Here is an 18,278-nt window from a genome sequence, read left to right on the forward strand (position 1 = left end):
CAAGTAAAAAAAATGAAATAAAAACATCTGTCCAGACAACCTGACAGTCAAAAATATAAACTCAGGAACTTAAAAGAAAAATTCTGCTGACTTTGAATGTCTGCATCAAGATAAACTTACAGATTTAAGAGTCAAAAAGTGTCAAAAAGTCTGTATCCTTACCTGAGAGTTTCAAGTTCACAGTCAGGACTCTTTAGTCCAACACACAGCAAATCCAATTCTGGATCCTGCAGCTCGTTCAAGCTCAGGTCCAGCTCTCTCAGATGATTGGATGGGGAGCTGAGAATTTCAGACAAAGCTTCAAAGCTTCTTTTTGAGAGTTTACAACCTCTCAGCCTGAGGAAGAATAACAATGCAGACATATTATTTTATTTAACTAGCATTATTAAACATATTTGTTCATAGATTCACTTACAGCACTTTCTTGGAGGCTTTGACCACTGGCAGCAGCTTCAAAAATGCCTTCTCTGAACCAGAGTATTTCTTCAGGTCGAACTCATCCAGATCTGATGACAGTAAGATGAAGACCAGAGCCGACCACTGAGCAGGAGACAGTTTATCTGTGGAGAGACGTCCTGATCTCAGGGACTGTTGGATCTCCTCCACTAGAGAACGATCATCCAGTTCATTCAGACAGTGGAGCAGGTTGATGCTTTTCTCTGCAGACAGTTTCCCACTGAGCTTCTTCTTGATGTACTGGACTGTTTCCTGATTGGTCTGTGAGCTACTTCTTGTCTGTGTCAGCATGCATAGGAGATCCTGATTGGTCTGCAGTGAAAGACCCAGGAGGAAGCGGAGGAACAAGTCCAGGTGTCCATTTGGACTCTCTAAGGCTTTGTCCACAGCACTCTGGTAGAAGTCTTTTACAGTAAGTGTTTTCTGGAAAATTTTAGAGAGACGAGGTTGTTTCTTAAGCAGGTTGACTCCAGAGTTGATGAAGGTCAGATAGACATGAAGAGCAGCAAAGAACTCCTGAATGCTCAGATGGGCGAAACAGTAAACAACGTTTTTGAACGTTTTACGCTTTTCAGCTTTAAAGAGCTGTGTGAACACTCCTGAGTACACTGAGGCTGCTCTGATATCGATGCCACACTCTGTCAGGTCTGATTCATAGAAGATCAGGTTTCCTTTCTGCAGCTGATCAAAAGCCAGTTTTCCCAGAGACTCAATCATCTTCCTGCTCTCTGGACTCCAGGGTGAATCTGTCTCAGCTCCTCCATCATACTTGATGTCCTTTGTTTCTAGGTGAAATAGCACAAGGCGTAGGTAGAGCTCTGTGAGAGTCTTTGGCAGATCTTCACTGTCACTGGTTTTCAGCTCATCCTCCAGAACTGTAGCAGTGATGCAGCAGAAGACTGGGATGTGGCACATGATGTGGAGGCTTCGTGATGTCTTGATGTGGGAGATGATCCTGCTGGCCTGCTCCTCATCTTTGAATCTCTTCCTGAAGTACTCCTCCTTCTGTGGGTCAGTGAACCCTCTGACCTCTGTCACCATGTCAACAATGTCACAAAGGATCTGATTGGCTGCTGCAGGTCGTGTGGTTATCCAGAGGCGAGCAGAGGGAAGCAGTTTCCCCCTGATGAGGTTTATCAGCAGCACATCCACTGAGGTGGACTTTCTAGGGTCAGTCAGGATTGTAGTTTTGTAGAAGTCCAGATGAAGTCGACACTCATCCAGACCATCAAAGATGAACACAACCTGGAAGTCTTCAAATCTGTAGATTCCTGCTTCTTCGGTTTCAGTAAAGAAGTGATGAACAAGTCCCACCAAGCTGAACTTTTCCTCTTTCAGCCCATTCAGCTCTCTGAAAGTGAATGGAAACATGAAGTGGAAGTCCTGGTTGGCTTTGCCTTCAGCCCAGTCCAGAGTGAACTTCTGTGTTAGGACTGTTTTCCCAATGCCAGCCACTCCCATTGTCAGCACTGTTCTGATTGGTTTATCTCTTCCAGGTGGGAGTTTAAAGATGTCTTCTTGTCTGATGGTTGTTTCTGGTCTGTCTGGTTTCCTGGACGCTGTTTCAATCTGTCTGACCTCATGTTCATCATTGACCTCTGCAGTCCCTCCCTCTGTGATGTAGAGCTCTGTGTAGATCTGATTCAGGAGGGTCTGGTCTCCTGTTGTAGAAATCCCCTCATGCACACACTGGAACGTCTGCTTCAGGTTTGACTTGAGTTTTAGCTGACACTCAGGGACAATCTCTGCATGAAGATACAGCAAATGACACAAATGAGAAAACTGCATTCTTGTTACTGTGGTTATGTGTTCAGTTTACTGGACTCTTGGTGTCATGATCCAGGTGAGTCTGACTAACTTTCCACAGCATCAGCTCTCCTCCCCTGGGTGGAGCCCTCCTCACTCCTCCCTGCTCCTCACCTGTTGCCAATTACTCCGGCAGTATTTATGAGCAGCACTCACAATGAACCTTCTCCAGACTGTCTGCTTACCACAGTCAGTTCTCTGCCTCACATTTTGTCTTGTGCTCCTCAGCTTGTTTCGTGTAACCCTCTTTTCCTGTTCCCTAGTCGGCACCTGGATATATCTTCCAACTCTCGCCATAAGTCACGCCTCAGGATTCTGGCCTGCCGCTGCTGGTAAAACTCACTCTTGCAAACTGCCCTCCTCACCTGCCTGCCTCCCTGTGCACCCACATCTCACTCTGTACCCAGATTTAATTCATCTCCTCCAGCTGATCTCCACCTGCAGCCACGTAAGACCTCTTAGTTTTTAAATCTTGGACTCATTCACTACACTGTGGCCCACTCTGATTATTATCTCCTTTGTTCCAGTGATCCTGGATAGTTTCTATTTGCCCGTTTCTGCCCCTGTTGTTCCTTTGACCTGCCTCAGCTTATGTTCTGGCCTCAGCTCTGCACTTCTCATAATACCTCGCTTGCTGTTGAATTTAGCTGTGATTCAGCTTTCTCCATCAAGAAATCTAGTAAAATACATTTCTGGTAAAAGTCAATCAGCCTCCGGTTTTTGGTTCTGCGCTTGAGTCCTTTTCATGAGCCATTGAGCCCTGACACTTGGGTTATAACTGAGGGCAGGTTTTATAGAGACACATTCGATTTAATTATGTTTATTTATACAGCACAAAATCAATACTAGCAACACTTCACATATTACATAAACAACACTATGGAGCCAGTAATTAATAAATATGTAGAATAAATGAAAGAATTTCATTTATAACAACAACAGTCACCCCATTGTGCTTTATATTTTAAGATAAAGAACCTACAATAACACAACAGTCAAAACCCAACTATCTTTTTGGGTCCTGAAAACTGAAGGCTCTCCCTCCCATTCTACTTTTAAATACTCTAGGAACAACAAGTAGGCCTGCAGAGCGAGAGCGAAGTGCTCTAATAGGGTGATATGGTACTACAAGGTCATTAAGATAAGATGGGGCCTGATTATTTAAGACCTTGTATGTGAGGAGCAGGATTTTGAATTCTGGATTTAACAGGAAGCCAAAACAGGAGAAATCTGCTCTCTCTTTCTAGTCCCTGTCAGGACTCTTGCTGCAGCATTTTGGATTAGCTGAAGGCTTTTCAGGGAGTTTTTAGGACTTCCTGATAATAATGAATTACAGTCGTCCAGCCTGGAAGTAATAAATGCATGAACTAGTTTTTCAGCGTCACTCTGAGACAGGATATTTCTAACTTTAGAGATGCTGCACAACGCACATATTAAACATATTTGTTTAATATGTGCGTTGAAGGACATATCCTGGTCAAAAATGACTCCAAGGTTCCTCACAATGTTACTGGAGGCCAAGGTAATGCCATCCAGAGTAAGAATCTGGTTAGATACCATATTTCTTAGATTTTCAGGGCCGAGTACAATGACCTCAGTTTTATCTGAGTTAAGAAGCAGAAAGTTAGCGGCCATCCAGGTCTTTATGTCTTTAAGACATTCCTGCAGTTTAACTCATTGGTGTGTGTTATCTGGCTTCATGGACAGATAAAGCTGGGTGTCATCAGCATAGCAGTGTAAATGTATGCTATGTCTTCTAATGATGCTGCCTAAGGGAAGCATGGTAACGGGAGCGTTGCCAGCAGAAGGCTGAAGTGGAATCTCCCAGAAAGCTGCAGAAGAAAAAACGTGATCTGAGATTTCAGTCATATAAGGAGAATTGTGGCTTTCCTCCAACCTTTGACCAATCACCTTTGTGTCCTGTTTATCAACCATAATAAAAAGCATTTACTGTCTGGGCATTTTTTTGTTTTGGTCTCCAAACAGCAGAAAGAAATGGCAGCCATTTTTTTTTCTTTACCTTCAACTGGTAAATAGATGTAAGAAAAAGCACTTTGATCATATTTGTGACATGTCCCAAACTGTTGTTGTCGCCTCATTTATGTTGATAAAACAGCTCTAAAACCAATCGGACAATATAAATCTGTAAAATGGGCAGAAAACCTGCTGCTGGTCCCATTTGAATCAAACCAACCCAAAGAGCAGATATTCATGTGTACACAGGAGGTTATTTGTGCAGATGCATAAAACAAACTGTTGGCTTTCTGCAGTCTCTCACTCCTGAAAGTGTTGGCAAGTGTTTTGGATTTATTATTTATATGGATGGTAATGACACCTGTGTAATGTTAACTAATGTTTTTATTGTTTGTGTTTTTTGTTTAGTCATTCCCTGACTTACCTTTGGGATCTGGGATGGTTTTATTTAAATTCTCCAACAGATCATTCCTGTTTATCCTCCCCAAAACGATTTTAGCGACTTCAAAAGTGTTGATAGAGTAGGTCTCAAACATCAGATCCACTACTTTTGTCCTCTCTGCATTCTCCAGCTCACTCTCTGGGATTGCTGGTAAACCTTTTACAGACCCGTACTCCTTCAGATGCCACTTAAATTCTTCAAAGTCTTCACATCCCAAATCCTTCAAAGTCCCCAGAAGGATTTGTTTAGGTGTCGTCATCTTTTACCCTGTAAGGATCCGATAAACACAAAGACTGAAACAACAGCTGGAGAGGTAATTGTCTGATTTTAACAATTTAACATGATTCTAACAGCAGTTCATCACTACCACCAATACATTTCTAAGGCTCAGAATGCAACAAAATTGCACATAAAGAAGCACATAGAGAAGTATCCAAGTAACACTTTGCTACAAAACAAACTATATAAATAAAGAAAATATATAAACTAAATATATACACTACCCATCAAACGTTTTAGAACAGCCCAATTTTTCCAGTGTTCTTGTCACGGTTTGCGAGCCGTATGTAAATTATTAAAGGACCCTTTATGCAGGCAGCTCAGATGCAAGTGAGTTTATTCATCACATGGTGATACAAACAGAAATGGCGAAGGTGAGCATGGAAACTAAGCAAAAACCCAAAGTGGGAAAACTAATAGAAACAAACCAGACACAGAGAGACAACCTGAGACGACGGAGGGAGATATGCAGACAAACCAGCAACTAACAGAGGCAAACACAAGGCTTAAATACACAGAGGGATAACGAGGGAATGAGACACAGAAGGAGGACACAGCTGGGAGTGACTGACAAGACGAGACAGAGGAAACGCAAACTAAACACACTGACATGAGACATGGACCTTCACAACAAAGCAGGAAATACATAGACTGAACTTAGAGGTACAATAAAACACAGAACCAAAACGTAAGAATAAACAAAGATACATCATGAAATCAAAGATTAACAATACAAAACAGAAAACACTGAGTCACAGACCCAGGATCGTGACAGTGTTATTGAAAATATCCTTTTTATTTCTCATTGCACTCTGAAATTAAAGCATACTACAAATAAGCAGTTGGAGTTAAAAATAAATCCTGAAACACATTTATAGACCAAAGTTTATTCTAAACGTTTGACTGAACACACCCGTGGCTTCTGTCTACAATAGAAATCAAAAATTCTCCCACATCTGAAGCAGATGTTCCCATAAATGTGGACCATGTAATAATAATAATAATAATAATAATAATAATAATAATAATAACTTTATTTATAAAGCGCTTTCAAACAAAGTGCTGTACAACTAAAGAGAAATAAAATAAGAGTGATACATAGCAATACATGTAAAAGACACAATACAAGTTAAAAACAATAAAAATGTAAAAACTAAAAGCCACAGAATTAAGACATGTAGGATCGGGTGAACAAATGTGTCTTCAACTTGGTTTTAAAAACCTCCACAGAGCAGCCTGCCGAATATCTTGAGGGAGGTTGTTCCACAGAAACGGGGCACAAAAAGAAAAAGCTCTCCAATTGTCTTTTTTCTGGCTCTAGGAACCTTTAGAAGACCAGAGTCCTGAGATCGGAGAGCACGAGATGGAACATAAAGGTGTAAAAGGTCGGAGAGGTATGAAGGTGCCGATCCGTTTAAAGCCTTGTAGGTGAGCAGCAGGACCTTAAACTCTGCTCGAACCTGACAAGGTAGCCAGTGAAGAGATCTCAGAACAGGCTAATGTGCTTAAATTTCCCAGTTCTTGTTAAAATGCGAGCAGCTGCATTTTGCACCATCTGTAGACCTCTGAAACTTTTCTTTGGTAGCCCAGAAAGAAGAGCATTACAATAATCAATGCGTGAAGACACAAATGCATGGACAAGAACCTCTGCAGTGTCGCTTGACAAAACTTGTCTGATTTTGGCGATGTTCCTCTAATGATAAAGGCGGTCTTTGTTATCTCTTTTACACGAGATTCAAAGGAGAGCACCATGTCGAACTACACGCCCAAGTTTTTTACCTTGTTCCTGCAATTTATGGCACTGTCATCAATTTTCAAGATGAAATTTTGGGACAAGTGCTGAAATTTGTGTGGCCCAATGACCATCAACTCTGTCTTATCAGTATTTAGGAGCAAGAAATTATCTGATAACCAGCCCTTAATTGCAGATAAACAACATTCTAGTTTAGAGACTTCAGCACAATTTCCAATGGTTAAAGGAACATAAAGCTGCAGGTCATCAGCGTAACAATGAAAGGTTACATTAAAAGAACGTAAAAGAACACCAAGAGGCAGCAGGTACATAGAAAACAGCAGTGGTCCTAGTACGGAGCCCTGAGGGACCCCATGCCTCACTGCACAGGTCTCTGAGAGATCATTTTTAAAACTAACAGTCTGAGACCTCCCAAGCAGGTCAGATCTCAGCCATGATAAAACATTTCCTGTAACTCCAATAAAATGTTCAAGCCTATCCAATAAAATGCAGTGATCCATAGTGTCAAACGCAGCACTTAGATCCAGCAGTAATAAAACTGAAGTGCGATCGTTGTCTGCATTTACCAGAAGATCATTTACCACTTTGACTAAAGCTGTTTCTGTGGAGTGATTTGGTCTAAAAGCAGACTGAAATGCTTCAAACAGATTGTTGACAGATGCTCAGTGAGCTGCTTAAAAACCACTTTTTCAAAGATTTTAGATAAAAAAGACAGATGTGAGATGGGTCTATAGTTTGCGACCATGTCAACATCCAGTCCAGGCTTTTTCAAGATCGGCACTACCACAGCTGATTTAAAACATTCAGGAAAGACTCCGGTCGTCAGTGAAGTATTTAAAAGAAACAGAATGTAGGGTCCTAATGCTGACCACAGCTCCTGTATAGCCCAGGCTGGTAGAGGATCCAAAGAACAGGTTGTACATCGAGCTGCTTTTACAACCTTAGTTAATCCAGACAGGGAAATAGAGATGGACCAATATTACGTATCGGTATCGTTCCAATACTGACGTAAATTACTGGATCGGATATTGGAGAGAAATAAAAAATGTAATCCGATCCATTAAATATCAAAAACTTGCGACACGGCGTAACTCGGCTCGTAAGCGTAGCGCGTCACAGCAGTATGTGTCACATGATAGAGCGGCTGTGTGTATTTGTAGCCTCACTACCAACCCGGCATTTCTTCTCCAAGAAAGTGATCCCAGAGAGAAGTAAAGCAAGTGTATACGTTCATCTCTGAATGTTTGTAAAGCATTCCCTCGTTAAGCTTAACAACCGATATATGGAGCGACTGCCTCTCTCTCTCCTGCTGCTGCTTCAATCATGAAACTGATCAATGATCAGCTGATCGTCTCTCTTGTTTGTTTTTGGCCCACTTTGCACCAGAAAGAGGAAACCAGCGGCTGAAGAACAGCAGCACGTTTAAGCTTGATAATCTGTTGTTAGAATTTATTTACTTTCTACACCAGGATCTTTTTCTAGCTGACAGCTGGTAACTGTGCAGGGGCGGATCTAGCAAAATTTAGCCAGGGGGGCCGATAGGGCATTAACAGGGAAAAGGGGGCACAAAGACACACTTTTCTTTCTTGTTCTCATTTAAAATGTCGAGCTTTTAATAAATAATTATCTGAATCTTACAACCAAAGTTTTAATCTGATGTAAAATGTATAGAAGTCCATTACTGTATATAGTAACTGTTAAGTCTAATATACCCTAGTAAGCTATAGTACTTTTTCCTTTGGGTACCATCTGTGCAGTCTGCAATTCTGTTGAAGAAAGATGTTGAATCTATTTAATTATTCTTGAAAAATAATTTATTTCTGTGCATTTTTTTTTCACACTGCATCAAATTAAAGTTGATTATGTCAATTAAGCATCATGAGGTGGAGGGTGGTTTCCTATTTTTTATTTATTTATTTTTTTGCTGGGAGTTTTAGAGCCCTATTAGTTAGGTTGCTTACTCTTTAAAATACCAGAATAGGGAGGATGGAGCAGGTTTAAGTTTATTAGATTGATAAAAAAGCAAGATATTAAAAAAACAGTTTTATTGATTAAAAAATACACTATATCGGATTCATATCGGTATCGGCAGAGATCCAAATTTATGATATCGGTATCGGACATAAAAAAGTGGTATCGTGCCATCTCTACAGGGAAATAACCTTGAAGTCAGAGAACAGTTTATCAGCTCCAACAGGCAAAGCAGCCGAGTAGTCTGATGAACAGCTTGAGGAGGGAGTAATCTGATTCCTACGTGTTGCAGCCCTGTCTCTGAAAAATGTAAGAAAGTTATGAGCCATCAGATTAGAACAGCAGAGAGTTGACTTACTCTCTGTAAGTTGCGACACTTGTTGAATAAGAGTTTTGAGTTATGTTTAAGGCTCATGATGAGATTTGAGATATAATTTGCTTTCACTGTCGACATCGCTGATTGAAGAGAAGACAATGAGTCCTTCCAAGCTTGGAGAAATACTTCTAGTCGGGAAGATCTCCAGTGACGCTCGGCTTTTCTACAATTTCTTCTCAAGTTCAGGAGCTCCTCATTTAACCAGGGCATAGGGTTCCTTTTTTGACATTTCAACTTCTTTACAGGAGCAACAGAGTCCAGTAGTTCAACAAGTGTATTATTAAGATTCGCAGTCAAGGTGTCCACACATAACTCCTGGGTAAAAATAGGGTCCAACACATCAGGTAGATGTAATTTAACTCCAAGCAATATTTTGGGGCTAATATAACGAGATGATCTGAGGGGCAAGTTTCCCTCTCAGAAGCTGGAGATTTAGGGATTAAAATATCAAATAATATTGCTGAGTGGTCTAGAATAGGTAAAACACAATTTTCAGTCATTGATACATTCAGCCCGTAGCCCAAGACAAGGTCTAGGGTGTAGCCCTCATTTGTTGGCCCAGACATGTGTGAAGTTTAAGGAATCAATTACATTCAAGAAATCTTTGACCAGGGGTTTATCCTCACAACACAGATGAGTATTAAAGTCCCCCACTATAAGAATCCTTTCATAGTGAGCAATAAAACATGTCAAGAAGTCTGAAAATTCCAAAATAATCAAGTCATTATATTTAGGTGGACGATAGATGACTATAATTAGAACCACAGGACAGCCTAAAGTCAGCAGTTGGGACTCAAATGAGGAAAAAACACCAGGACTTTGTATCTGTTTGCATTTAAAACAGTCTTTGATGATAGAGGCTACCCCGCCCCCCTCCTAACCTGGGGGAGCTGAAGAAGCTGGCATCGAAGGGGCAAAGTTCCAGTAAGGAGCCACTTCACCAGCGCAGCCATGTCTCAGTTAGGAGCATGACATCCAGCTCATGAGTACCAAAGAAGTCCTGAAGAACATGAGTTTTATTTGATACAGATCTTGTGTTTAAGAGAGCTAATTTAACTGTCTGTCCATCCATGGTAGCAGGCAGTATTTGTAGGTTCATATTTGCTCCACCTCCCCTCGTATCCCATCGGCATGGCGACCAATAAAGCAGCTTCGTGTGAGCGTGCTCCGATGACGTCGGGTAAACAGGAAGAAGGCAGCGCTGTTTGAGGCCAAAATAAAGTCCCAAACAGCAGAGGTCACCGATGGTAAGGACCATGTAGGTTGCTTTGCTTTCAGTCTTCTGTCCAGTTCAAACCAGCTCGATGGGGTTTCAGTCTGGAGACTGTGCTGGACACTCCATGTTTTCAAGCTCACCATCTTGTTCTTTCTTCCTGAGGTAGTTCTGGCACAGCTTGGACTGATGTTTGGGGTCATTATCGTGCTGTAGGATGAACCCCTGACTGTACTTTTGCCACCTCTGCTCTGCACTCACTGTGTTTGCAGTGGCTTGCAAAAGTATTCGGCCCCCTTGAACTTTCCCACATTTTGTCACATTACAGCCACAAACATGAATCAATGTTATTGGAATTCCAGGTGAAAGACCAACACAAAGTGGTGCACACGTGAGAAGTGGAACCAAAATCATACATGATTCCAAACATTTTTACAAATAAATAACTGTAACGTGGGGTGTGCGTAATTATTCAGCCCCCTGAGTCAATACTTTGTAGAACCACCTTTTGCTGCAGTTCCAGCTGCCAGTCTTTTAGGGTCTGTCTCTACCAGCTTTGCACATCTACAGACTGAAATCCTTGTCTTTGTGTTTTCTCCTCTCTAAAGATTCTTAGGCCCCTCTGCAGCCCCTAATCTCCTCAGTGAGTTCAGCTGGTGCCGATGGGCCACACCGAGTCAGCTTTGGATAAAAGCATACCTGAGGCAGGCTTTCAGGAGGAGGCTCACTAGCCCCTGCCTTGGTAGTAACAGCTACTTTAGCCAACTTGCTATGTCTTTAAGATAAAACCTCTTCTCACTGAAATTCTGGTTTTCGTCTCCTTATTTCTGTTGCGGCTTTTGAGCCAGGTGGTGACAAGAAACTAAATTTCAAATTTCAAATTCAAATTTTATTTGTCACACACACACAACCATACACAGTATGACATGGGGGTGAAATGCTTGTAGCTGCGCAATGCCCGACCATTAAATGACAGAAAAAAGATTTACAGTATTTACAATTTACTACAAAATTTACAAATTAACTTAGGAATTTACAGTAAAAATAAAAATAAATAAAAATGTACAAACAGCAGAGAGAGATTATAAAGATTATAAATTATAGGAAATTATAGGAAATGTGTGGTGGTGCGTGTGGTGATGTGATGTGTGTGAGAGTCCAGTCTTATAGTGATGTGTGTGGGAGAGTACAGTCCTACACCTGGTTCAGGGCCCAAATAGCCTGGGGGAAGAAGCTCCTCCTCATTCTCTCTGTTTTGGCCTTAAGGGAGCGGAAGCGCTTCCCAGACCTCAACAGTGAGAAGAGTCCATTGTTGGGATGGGAGAGGTCCATCATAATCTTCCTAGCTTTGGACTTGCACCGCTTGGTGTAGATGGACAGCAGGTCAGGGAGCTCTGATTGAATGATGCGTTCGGCTGAGCGCACCACTCTTTGCAGATCTCGTCTGTCCTGCTTGGTGCTGTTCCCAAACCAGGTGCAGATGTTTGCCGTCAGGACACTCTCGATGGTGCAGCAGTAGAAGTTCTTGAGCACCTTCAGTGGTAGATGGAACTCTCTAAGTCTTCTAAAGAAGAAGAGACGCTGACGGGCTTTCTTAACCTGGGTGTTGATGTGGCAGGACCATGACAGGTCCTGAGTGATGTGGACACCAAGGTATCGGAAACTGTCCACTCTCTCCACTGGCGTGCCGCTGGTGATGAGGGGTTTGTAATTCCTCGCCTGCTTTGTGGTGAAGTCCACGATCAGCTCCTTAGTCTTGCTGATGTTTAGGAGGAGGTTATTCTCCTGGCACCAGGTCTCCAGGTTCCTAATCTCCTCCAGGTAGGCCGTCTCGATGTTGTCGGAGATCAGGCCTACAACAACAGTGTCATCAGCAAACTTGACAATGGAGGTGGTGTCTGATGTGGCTACACAGTCATAAGTGTACAGTGAGTACAGCAGGGGGCTTAAAACGCAGCCCTGAGGCACTCCAGTGCTGAGTGAGATGGAGGGGGAGACTTGTTTTCCCACCCTCACTGATTGGGGTCTGTCTGTGAGGAAGTTGAGGATCCACTGACACAGTGATGAGCTGAGTCCTAGATCCGTCAACTTGGTGAAAAGCTTAGAGGGAATTATTGTGTTGAATGCTGAACTGTAGTCCACGAACAGCATCCTAACATAATTCCCTCTCAGTGTCCAGGTGACTCAGGGATGTGTGGAGCAGGTGAGATATGGCATCGTCTGTGGAACGATTAGTCCGGTAAGCAAACTGAAGTGAGTCGATGGTGGCAGGAAGTGAAGAAGTGATGTGATCTCTCATCAGTCTTTCAAAACACTTCATCACAATTGAGGTCAGTGCTACTGGACGGTAGTCATTGTGGCAAGCGGGCTGTTGTTTCTTTGGAACAGGAACTATAATGGACTGTTTGAAGCACGTGGGAACCACAGCTTGGGCCAGGGAGAGGTTGAAGATCTCCGTGAACACCGGTGTTAGCTGGTCAGCGCAGGCTGACCAGCTAACAATCCTCTGGTCCCTCGGGGGATTGCATCTGGCCGGGGGACCAGATGCAATCCCCCGGCCAGGGATTGCATCTGGTCCTGCTGCCTTACTGGTGTTCACCCTCCTGAAGGTGTTCCTCACGGCATGCTCTGTGATGATGAATGCATTTTCTTCACCGGTGCACTCCGAGCGCACGCAGCCGTTTGTTGTTTTAATTGCTGCGGCATCGAAGCGAGCATAAAACGTGTTCAGCTCATCAGCCAGTGAAGCGTCAGCATTCATCATTGAAGACGCTGGTCGTTTATAGTCCGTTATAGTCCGCAGTCCTCTCCACAGGCTCCTAGAGTCGCACTGTCGTAGCTGTGACTCTAGTTTTTCCCCGTAGCTCCGCTTTGCCTTTCTGACCGCGCTGCGCACGTTGTAGGACGCAGCCTTGTATAGGTCCATATTACCGGAGACGAGCCCTTCATTGTAGGCAGCGGTGCGTGATCTCAGAGCGTCGCGGATGTTTTTATCCACCCACGGCTTCTGGTTGGGAAACGTTCGGATGATAGTTCTTTCTGCTGTGTCGTCCGCTAGTTTCCCGATAAATCCCACCACCGCTTCCGTAAACATGTTGATGTCGTCAGAGCTGCGCCGAAACATGCCCCAGTCTGCGTCATCCAGTGCGTCCTGCAGCGCGGCCACTGATTGGTCCGTCCAGCGAGCGACCTCCCTCCTGATTGGTGGTTGCTGCTTTAGCCTTTGTTTGTAAGCAGGCATGAGGAGGATGGCGGCATGGTCCGATTTCCCAAATGCCGGCAGGGGTTGAGCCTTGTAACAGTTCTTGAACGGGGTGTAGCAGTGGTCTAATGTCCTAGTGCCCCGGGTGGGGCAGTTGATGTGCTGGTGAAGGTTGTGAAATGTCCGTTTGAGATTCACTCTGTTAAAATCTCCCATAACAATGAGTGCGGCATCTTGGTGAAGTGTTTGTTGATGTGTGAGAGCCTCATGCAGCTCACATAAGGCAGTGTCCGAGTCCGCGTGTGGCGGAATGTAAACAGTGCAGGCAATGACCGCAGTGAATTCCCGAGGGAGATAGAAAGGGCGACATTTAACGATCAAAAGTTCCAGATTGGGCGAGCAAGAGCGTGTGAGTGGGTAGATGTTTGTGCTGTCGCACCATCTGTTGTTCACCATCAAACACACTCCACCACCTCTTTTCTTCCCCGACTCCATTGTCCTGTCCATACGGTAAACCGAAAAGAACCCCGTCGGCTGCACGGCGTGGTCTGGAATCGCTGGGTTCAGCCAAGTCTCGGTGAAGCAGAGGAGGTTGCAGTCCCGAATGTCTCTCTGGAACTTGATTCTGGCTCTGAGGTCATCAAGCTTGTTCTCGATGGATTGAACATTGGCTAGCAGGATACTGGGCATGGGTGCGCGGTGTGCGCGAGCCCGTAGCCTGTTCCTGATGCCGGCTCGTTTACCTCGAGGCCGTCGCTTAGGGTCGCGTCCTTTGTTCTCTCTCAGGATCTCCTTTGGCCAGGTTGGGTCCGGAGTTAAACATGGTGAAATGTTCGTGTATTGTAGACCAATAGAAACCAAAGTGTCTCTACTGTAGCGAATTTGTGTGTTTTGCATGATGCCCATGCAAGATTATGGCAGATATAGCAAAAAGTGACGAAAAACTGCAGAAAGTGGAGAAGTTGGGGCAGAGCATCCAGCACAGCAGCCGACCTCACCAGCGCCATTTTAGAGACTAAAAAGTGAAGCTCGTCGGTTTTCTGCTTCTCAGTTTACGGATCTGTTTTTAATGGTTTGTCAGAGCACTATAGTTATCTCCAACCTTCCTTTCATATCAAAAATCCTTGAAAGAGTAGTTGTCAAACAGCTAACAGATCATCTGCAGAGGAATGGTTTATTTGAAGAGTTTCAGTCAGGTTTCAGAGTTCATCACAGCACAGAAACAGCTTTATTGAAGGTTACAAATGATCTTCTTATGGCCTCTGACAGTGGACTCATCTCTGTGCTTGTCCTTCTTGACCTTAGTGCAGCATTCGATACTGTTGACCATAATATCCTATTAGAGCGATTAGAACATGCTGTAGGTATTACAGGTATTGCACTGCAGTGGTTTGTATCATATCTATCTAATAGACTCCAATTTGTGCATGTAAATGGAGAGTCCTCTTCACACACTGAGGTTAATTATGGAGTTCCACAGGGTTCGGTGCTAGGACCAATTCTGTTTACATTATACATGCTTCCCCTAGGCAGCATCATTAGAAGACATAGCATACATTTTCACTGCTATGCAGATGACACCCAGCTCTATCTGTCCATGAAGCCAGATAACACACACCAATTAGTTAAACTGCAGGAATGTCTTAAAGACATAAAGACTTGGATGGCCACTAACTTTCTGCTTCTTAACTCAGATAAAACTGAGGTCATTGTACTCGGCGCTGAAAAGCTTAGAAATATGGTATCTAACCAGATTCTTACTCTGGATGGCATTACCTTGGCCTCCAGTAACACTGTGAGGAACCTTGGAGTCATTTTTGACCAGGATATGTCCTTCAACGCACATATTAAACAAATATGTAAGACTGCGTTCTTCCATTTGCGCAACATCTCTAAAATTAGAAATATCCTGTCTCAGAGTGACGCTGAAAAACTAGTTCATGCATTTATTACTTCCAGGCTAGACTACTGCAATTCATTATTATCAGGATGTCCAAAAAACTCACTGAAAAGCCTTCAGTTAATCCAAAATGCTGCAGCAAGAGTACTGACAGGGACTAGAAAGAGAGAGCATATTTCTCCTGTTTTGGCTTCCCTTCATTGGCTTCCTGTTAAATCCAGAATTGAATTCAAAATCCTGCTCCTCACATACAAGGTCTTAAATAATCAGGCCCCATCTTATCTTAATGACCTTGTAGTACCATATCACCCTATTAGAGCACTTCGCTCCCGCTCTGCAGGCCTACTTGTTGTTCCTAGAGTATTTAAAAGTAGAATGGGAGGGAGAGCCTTCAGTTTTCAGGCCCCTCTTCTGTGGAACCAGCTTCCAGTTTGGATTCAGGAGACAGACACTATCTCTACTTTTAAGATTAGGCTTAAAACTTTCCTTTTTGCTAAAGCATATAGTTAGGGCTGGACCAGGTGACCCTGAATCCTCCCTTAGTTATGCTGCAATAGATGTAGGCTGCCGGGGGATTCCCATGATGCATTGAGTTTTTCCTTTCCAGTCACCTTTCTCACTCACTATGTATTAACAGACCTCTCTGTATTGAATCGTATCTGTTATTAATCTCTGTCTCTCTTCCACAGCATGTCTTTATCCTGTCTTCCTTCTCTCACCCCAACCGGTCGCAGCAGATGGCCGCCCCTCCCTGAGCCTGGTTCTGCCGGAGGTTTCTTCCTGTTAAAAGGGAGTTTTTCCTTCCCACTGTCGCCAAAGTGCTTGCTCATAGGGGGTCATATGATTGTTGGGCTTTTCTCTGTATCTATGAAGCGCCTTGAGGCGACATTTGTTGTGATTTGGCGCTATATAAATAAAATTGAAATTGAATAGTTCAAAACAGTGCTACATGAAATGACTGTGATTATATATTTTTGTTATTTGTCACAGTAGTGTGAAAACCAGGATGTCTGGCCTAACCATAAAGAGGAGGAGCTAAAATTCTTTAGAGTCACTTCAGTTGCTTCAGGAGCAGAAAACGATTCAAAGTTGATCCTCGGCTACTGAGATACAGAAACATGAAGTACAGCAGAGTCTGTGGGTACCTGCAGAGCTGCATGCAGACCCTGAAATATCGACATGATCATCAGCAGCCCCTCTCTTATCCCTGTGCACCTTTATCTAAGCTCTGAACACCAGTCTGATCAAGAACCACACCCAGACCAGCTGAACACCAAGAACAACACACACCTCGTTTTTTTCCTTGTCTCTGAGATAGAAAGTGTGTGACCGTGAACTCGACTCTCTTTATGACACACACACACACACACACACACACACACACACACACACACACACACACACACAAACACAAACAGGTTTGTCAGGTTCCTCGGCTCGTTCTCTGCGTTCAGTCCATTGAAGGTGATTATTGAGCCAATCACAGCTACAGAGCTCACTGTGACTCTTCTTCTTCCCTCTACAGCATAAGTGTCAAACTCTGAAGCCATACCAGATTATTAGAGCTGGCCTACTGGTATTATACAGCTAATATATATGTTGTTTAGTATTAAGCTTTGCTTGTTCCATATTCAGTTTTTCAACAAAATGTGTTTCAGTCCATAAGAAAAGATTCATTCTTAAATCTGGAGGAATAAATATATTTCAATAAATATTAACGTTAGCCCGCAACTTTGTTCCAGTTTTGAATTTTGGCCCACTGTGTACTTGAGTTTGACACCCCTGCTCTACAGTCACACAAACACACTCAGAGACTCTGACAGCAAAACTACAACAATGTGGTGTTAACACTCACCTGCCTCAGCTCCACCGTCCTCCTGCTGCTCTGAAGGTGGCTCAGCTGTTTCTCTTCCTGTTCTCACCTGCTCGGGTGGCTCCTCCCCTCTGCAGTTACAGGAAATCAGGTGGGTGTGTCTCTTGTTGAGACTGGTTCTTCCTGCTCTCTAGCATCACATTGGGTGTTTCCAAATTCAGGGAGAGGACGCTTCGAATGCCACATTTGTAGGAAATTATATCACATGGACGCGACGAAGGCTGTTCAAATTTGAAGTCTTCCAAATGCGTCCTTCATTTCCCTGAATTTTACTCAGCTTCCTCCTAATATTTCACAATAAAAGCTGTGCTCAGTGTTTTTGTGAACATGTTGCTTGTGGTGTGAGGCCGAGCGTCCCAGCAGGAAGCGCCTTTATGGCTGTTGTTTGGCTCCTGTGGGACTTTCTGAAAGAGTGAGAGTGAATTCCTGGAGTGCTGCAGTGTTTCTGACAGCAGACTGAGCTCAGACGTGTCTGCCACCCAACCCTCAGTGAAAACACACCAAATAAGACGTGAACTGAAGCAACGTGGCTTCTGCTTTGTGCTCTGTACAATAATCATATTCATGCTATTTATTTCAGACAGTAACAGCTCAGCTTCCCCGTTCTCCCCAAAGAGGCTTAAACATGGACTCCACTGACGTCCTCGCTGTGACCCAGGCCCCAAAAAACAAGTTCCCCTCAGCTGTGGACTTTCTTGGAGCTCCAGAGATCCACCCAGCAAGGTTTAAAGGTCCTGCTGGTGATTACCTGGGCAGTGTTTTACCTGTGGCTGTGTTCAAACGTGTTCACACCTGAATCCTCACAGCTCCAATCACGTCTGACACATCCTGATAGGAATACTTCAATCAGTAAAGTACTCGAGTAAATGTACTCTGTTACATTCCAGCACCGGTCCTATCCACGCTGCCGCCCAATGGGGTCGGTGCCCCCACTGTGGACACGCCCCTGTTTAGGGGCGGGGTTTAAACTTTATTTAAAACAGCGTGACAATAAAGAAATGTTCTTTCAGAGTTTGTCTGTAAAAATGATCCA

The 18,278-nt window shown here is 43.5% G+C and overlaps 2 protein-coding genes across 2 annotated transcripts in view; both read right to left on the reverse strand.

Moving 5' to 3' along the window:
* LOC146492353 (protein NLRC3-like) overlaps positions 1 to 18,278 on the reverse strand; it is a 306,715-nt gene that overhangs the window by 78,765 nt on the left and 209,672 nt on the right. The gene's annotated exons all lie outside the window — the stretch shown is intronic.
* LOC146492358 (protein NLRC3-like) lies at positions 159 to 17,272 on the reverse strand. Its single transcript, XM_085151053.1, has 4 exons — positions 17,228 to 17,272; positions 4,661 to 4,945; positions 416 to 2,201; positions 159 to 336 (listed from the first exon to the last, which is right to left on the reverse strand). The coding sequence occupies exons 2-4, from the start codon at positions 4,935 to 4,937 to the stop codon at positions 159 to 161; spliced, it is 2,241 nt and encodes a 746-aa protein (XP_085007179.1). The 5' UTR covers positions 4,938 to 4,945; positions 17,228 to 17,272.

This window comes from Neolamprologus multifasciatus, chromosome 23 (assembly GCF_963576455.1).
Source record: "Neolamprologus multifasciatus chromosome 23, fNeoMul1.2, whole genome shotgun sequence".
In the NCBI taxonomy this organism is placed as follows: domain Eukaryota; kingdom Metazoa; phylum Chordata; class Actinopteri; order Cichliformes; family Cichlidae; genus Neolamprologus; species Neolamprologus multifasciatus.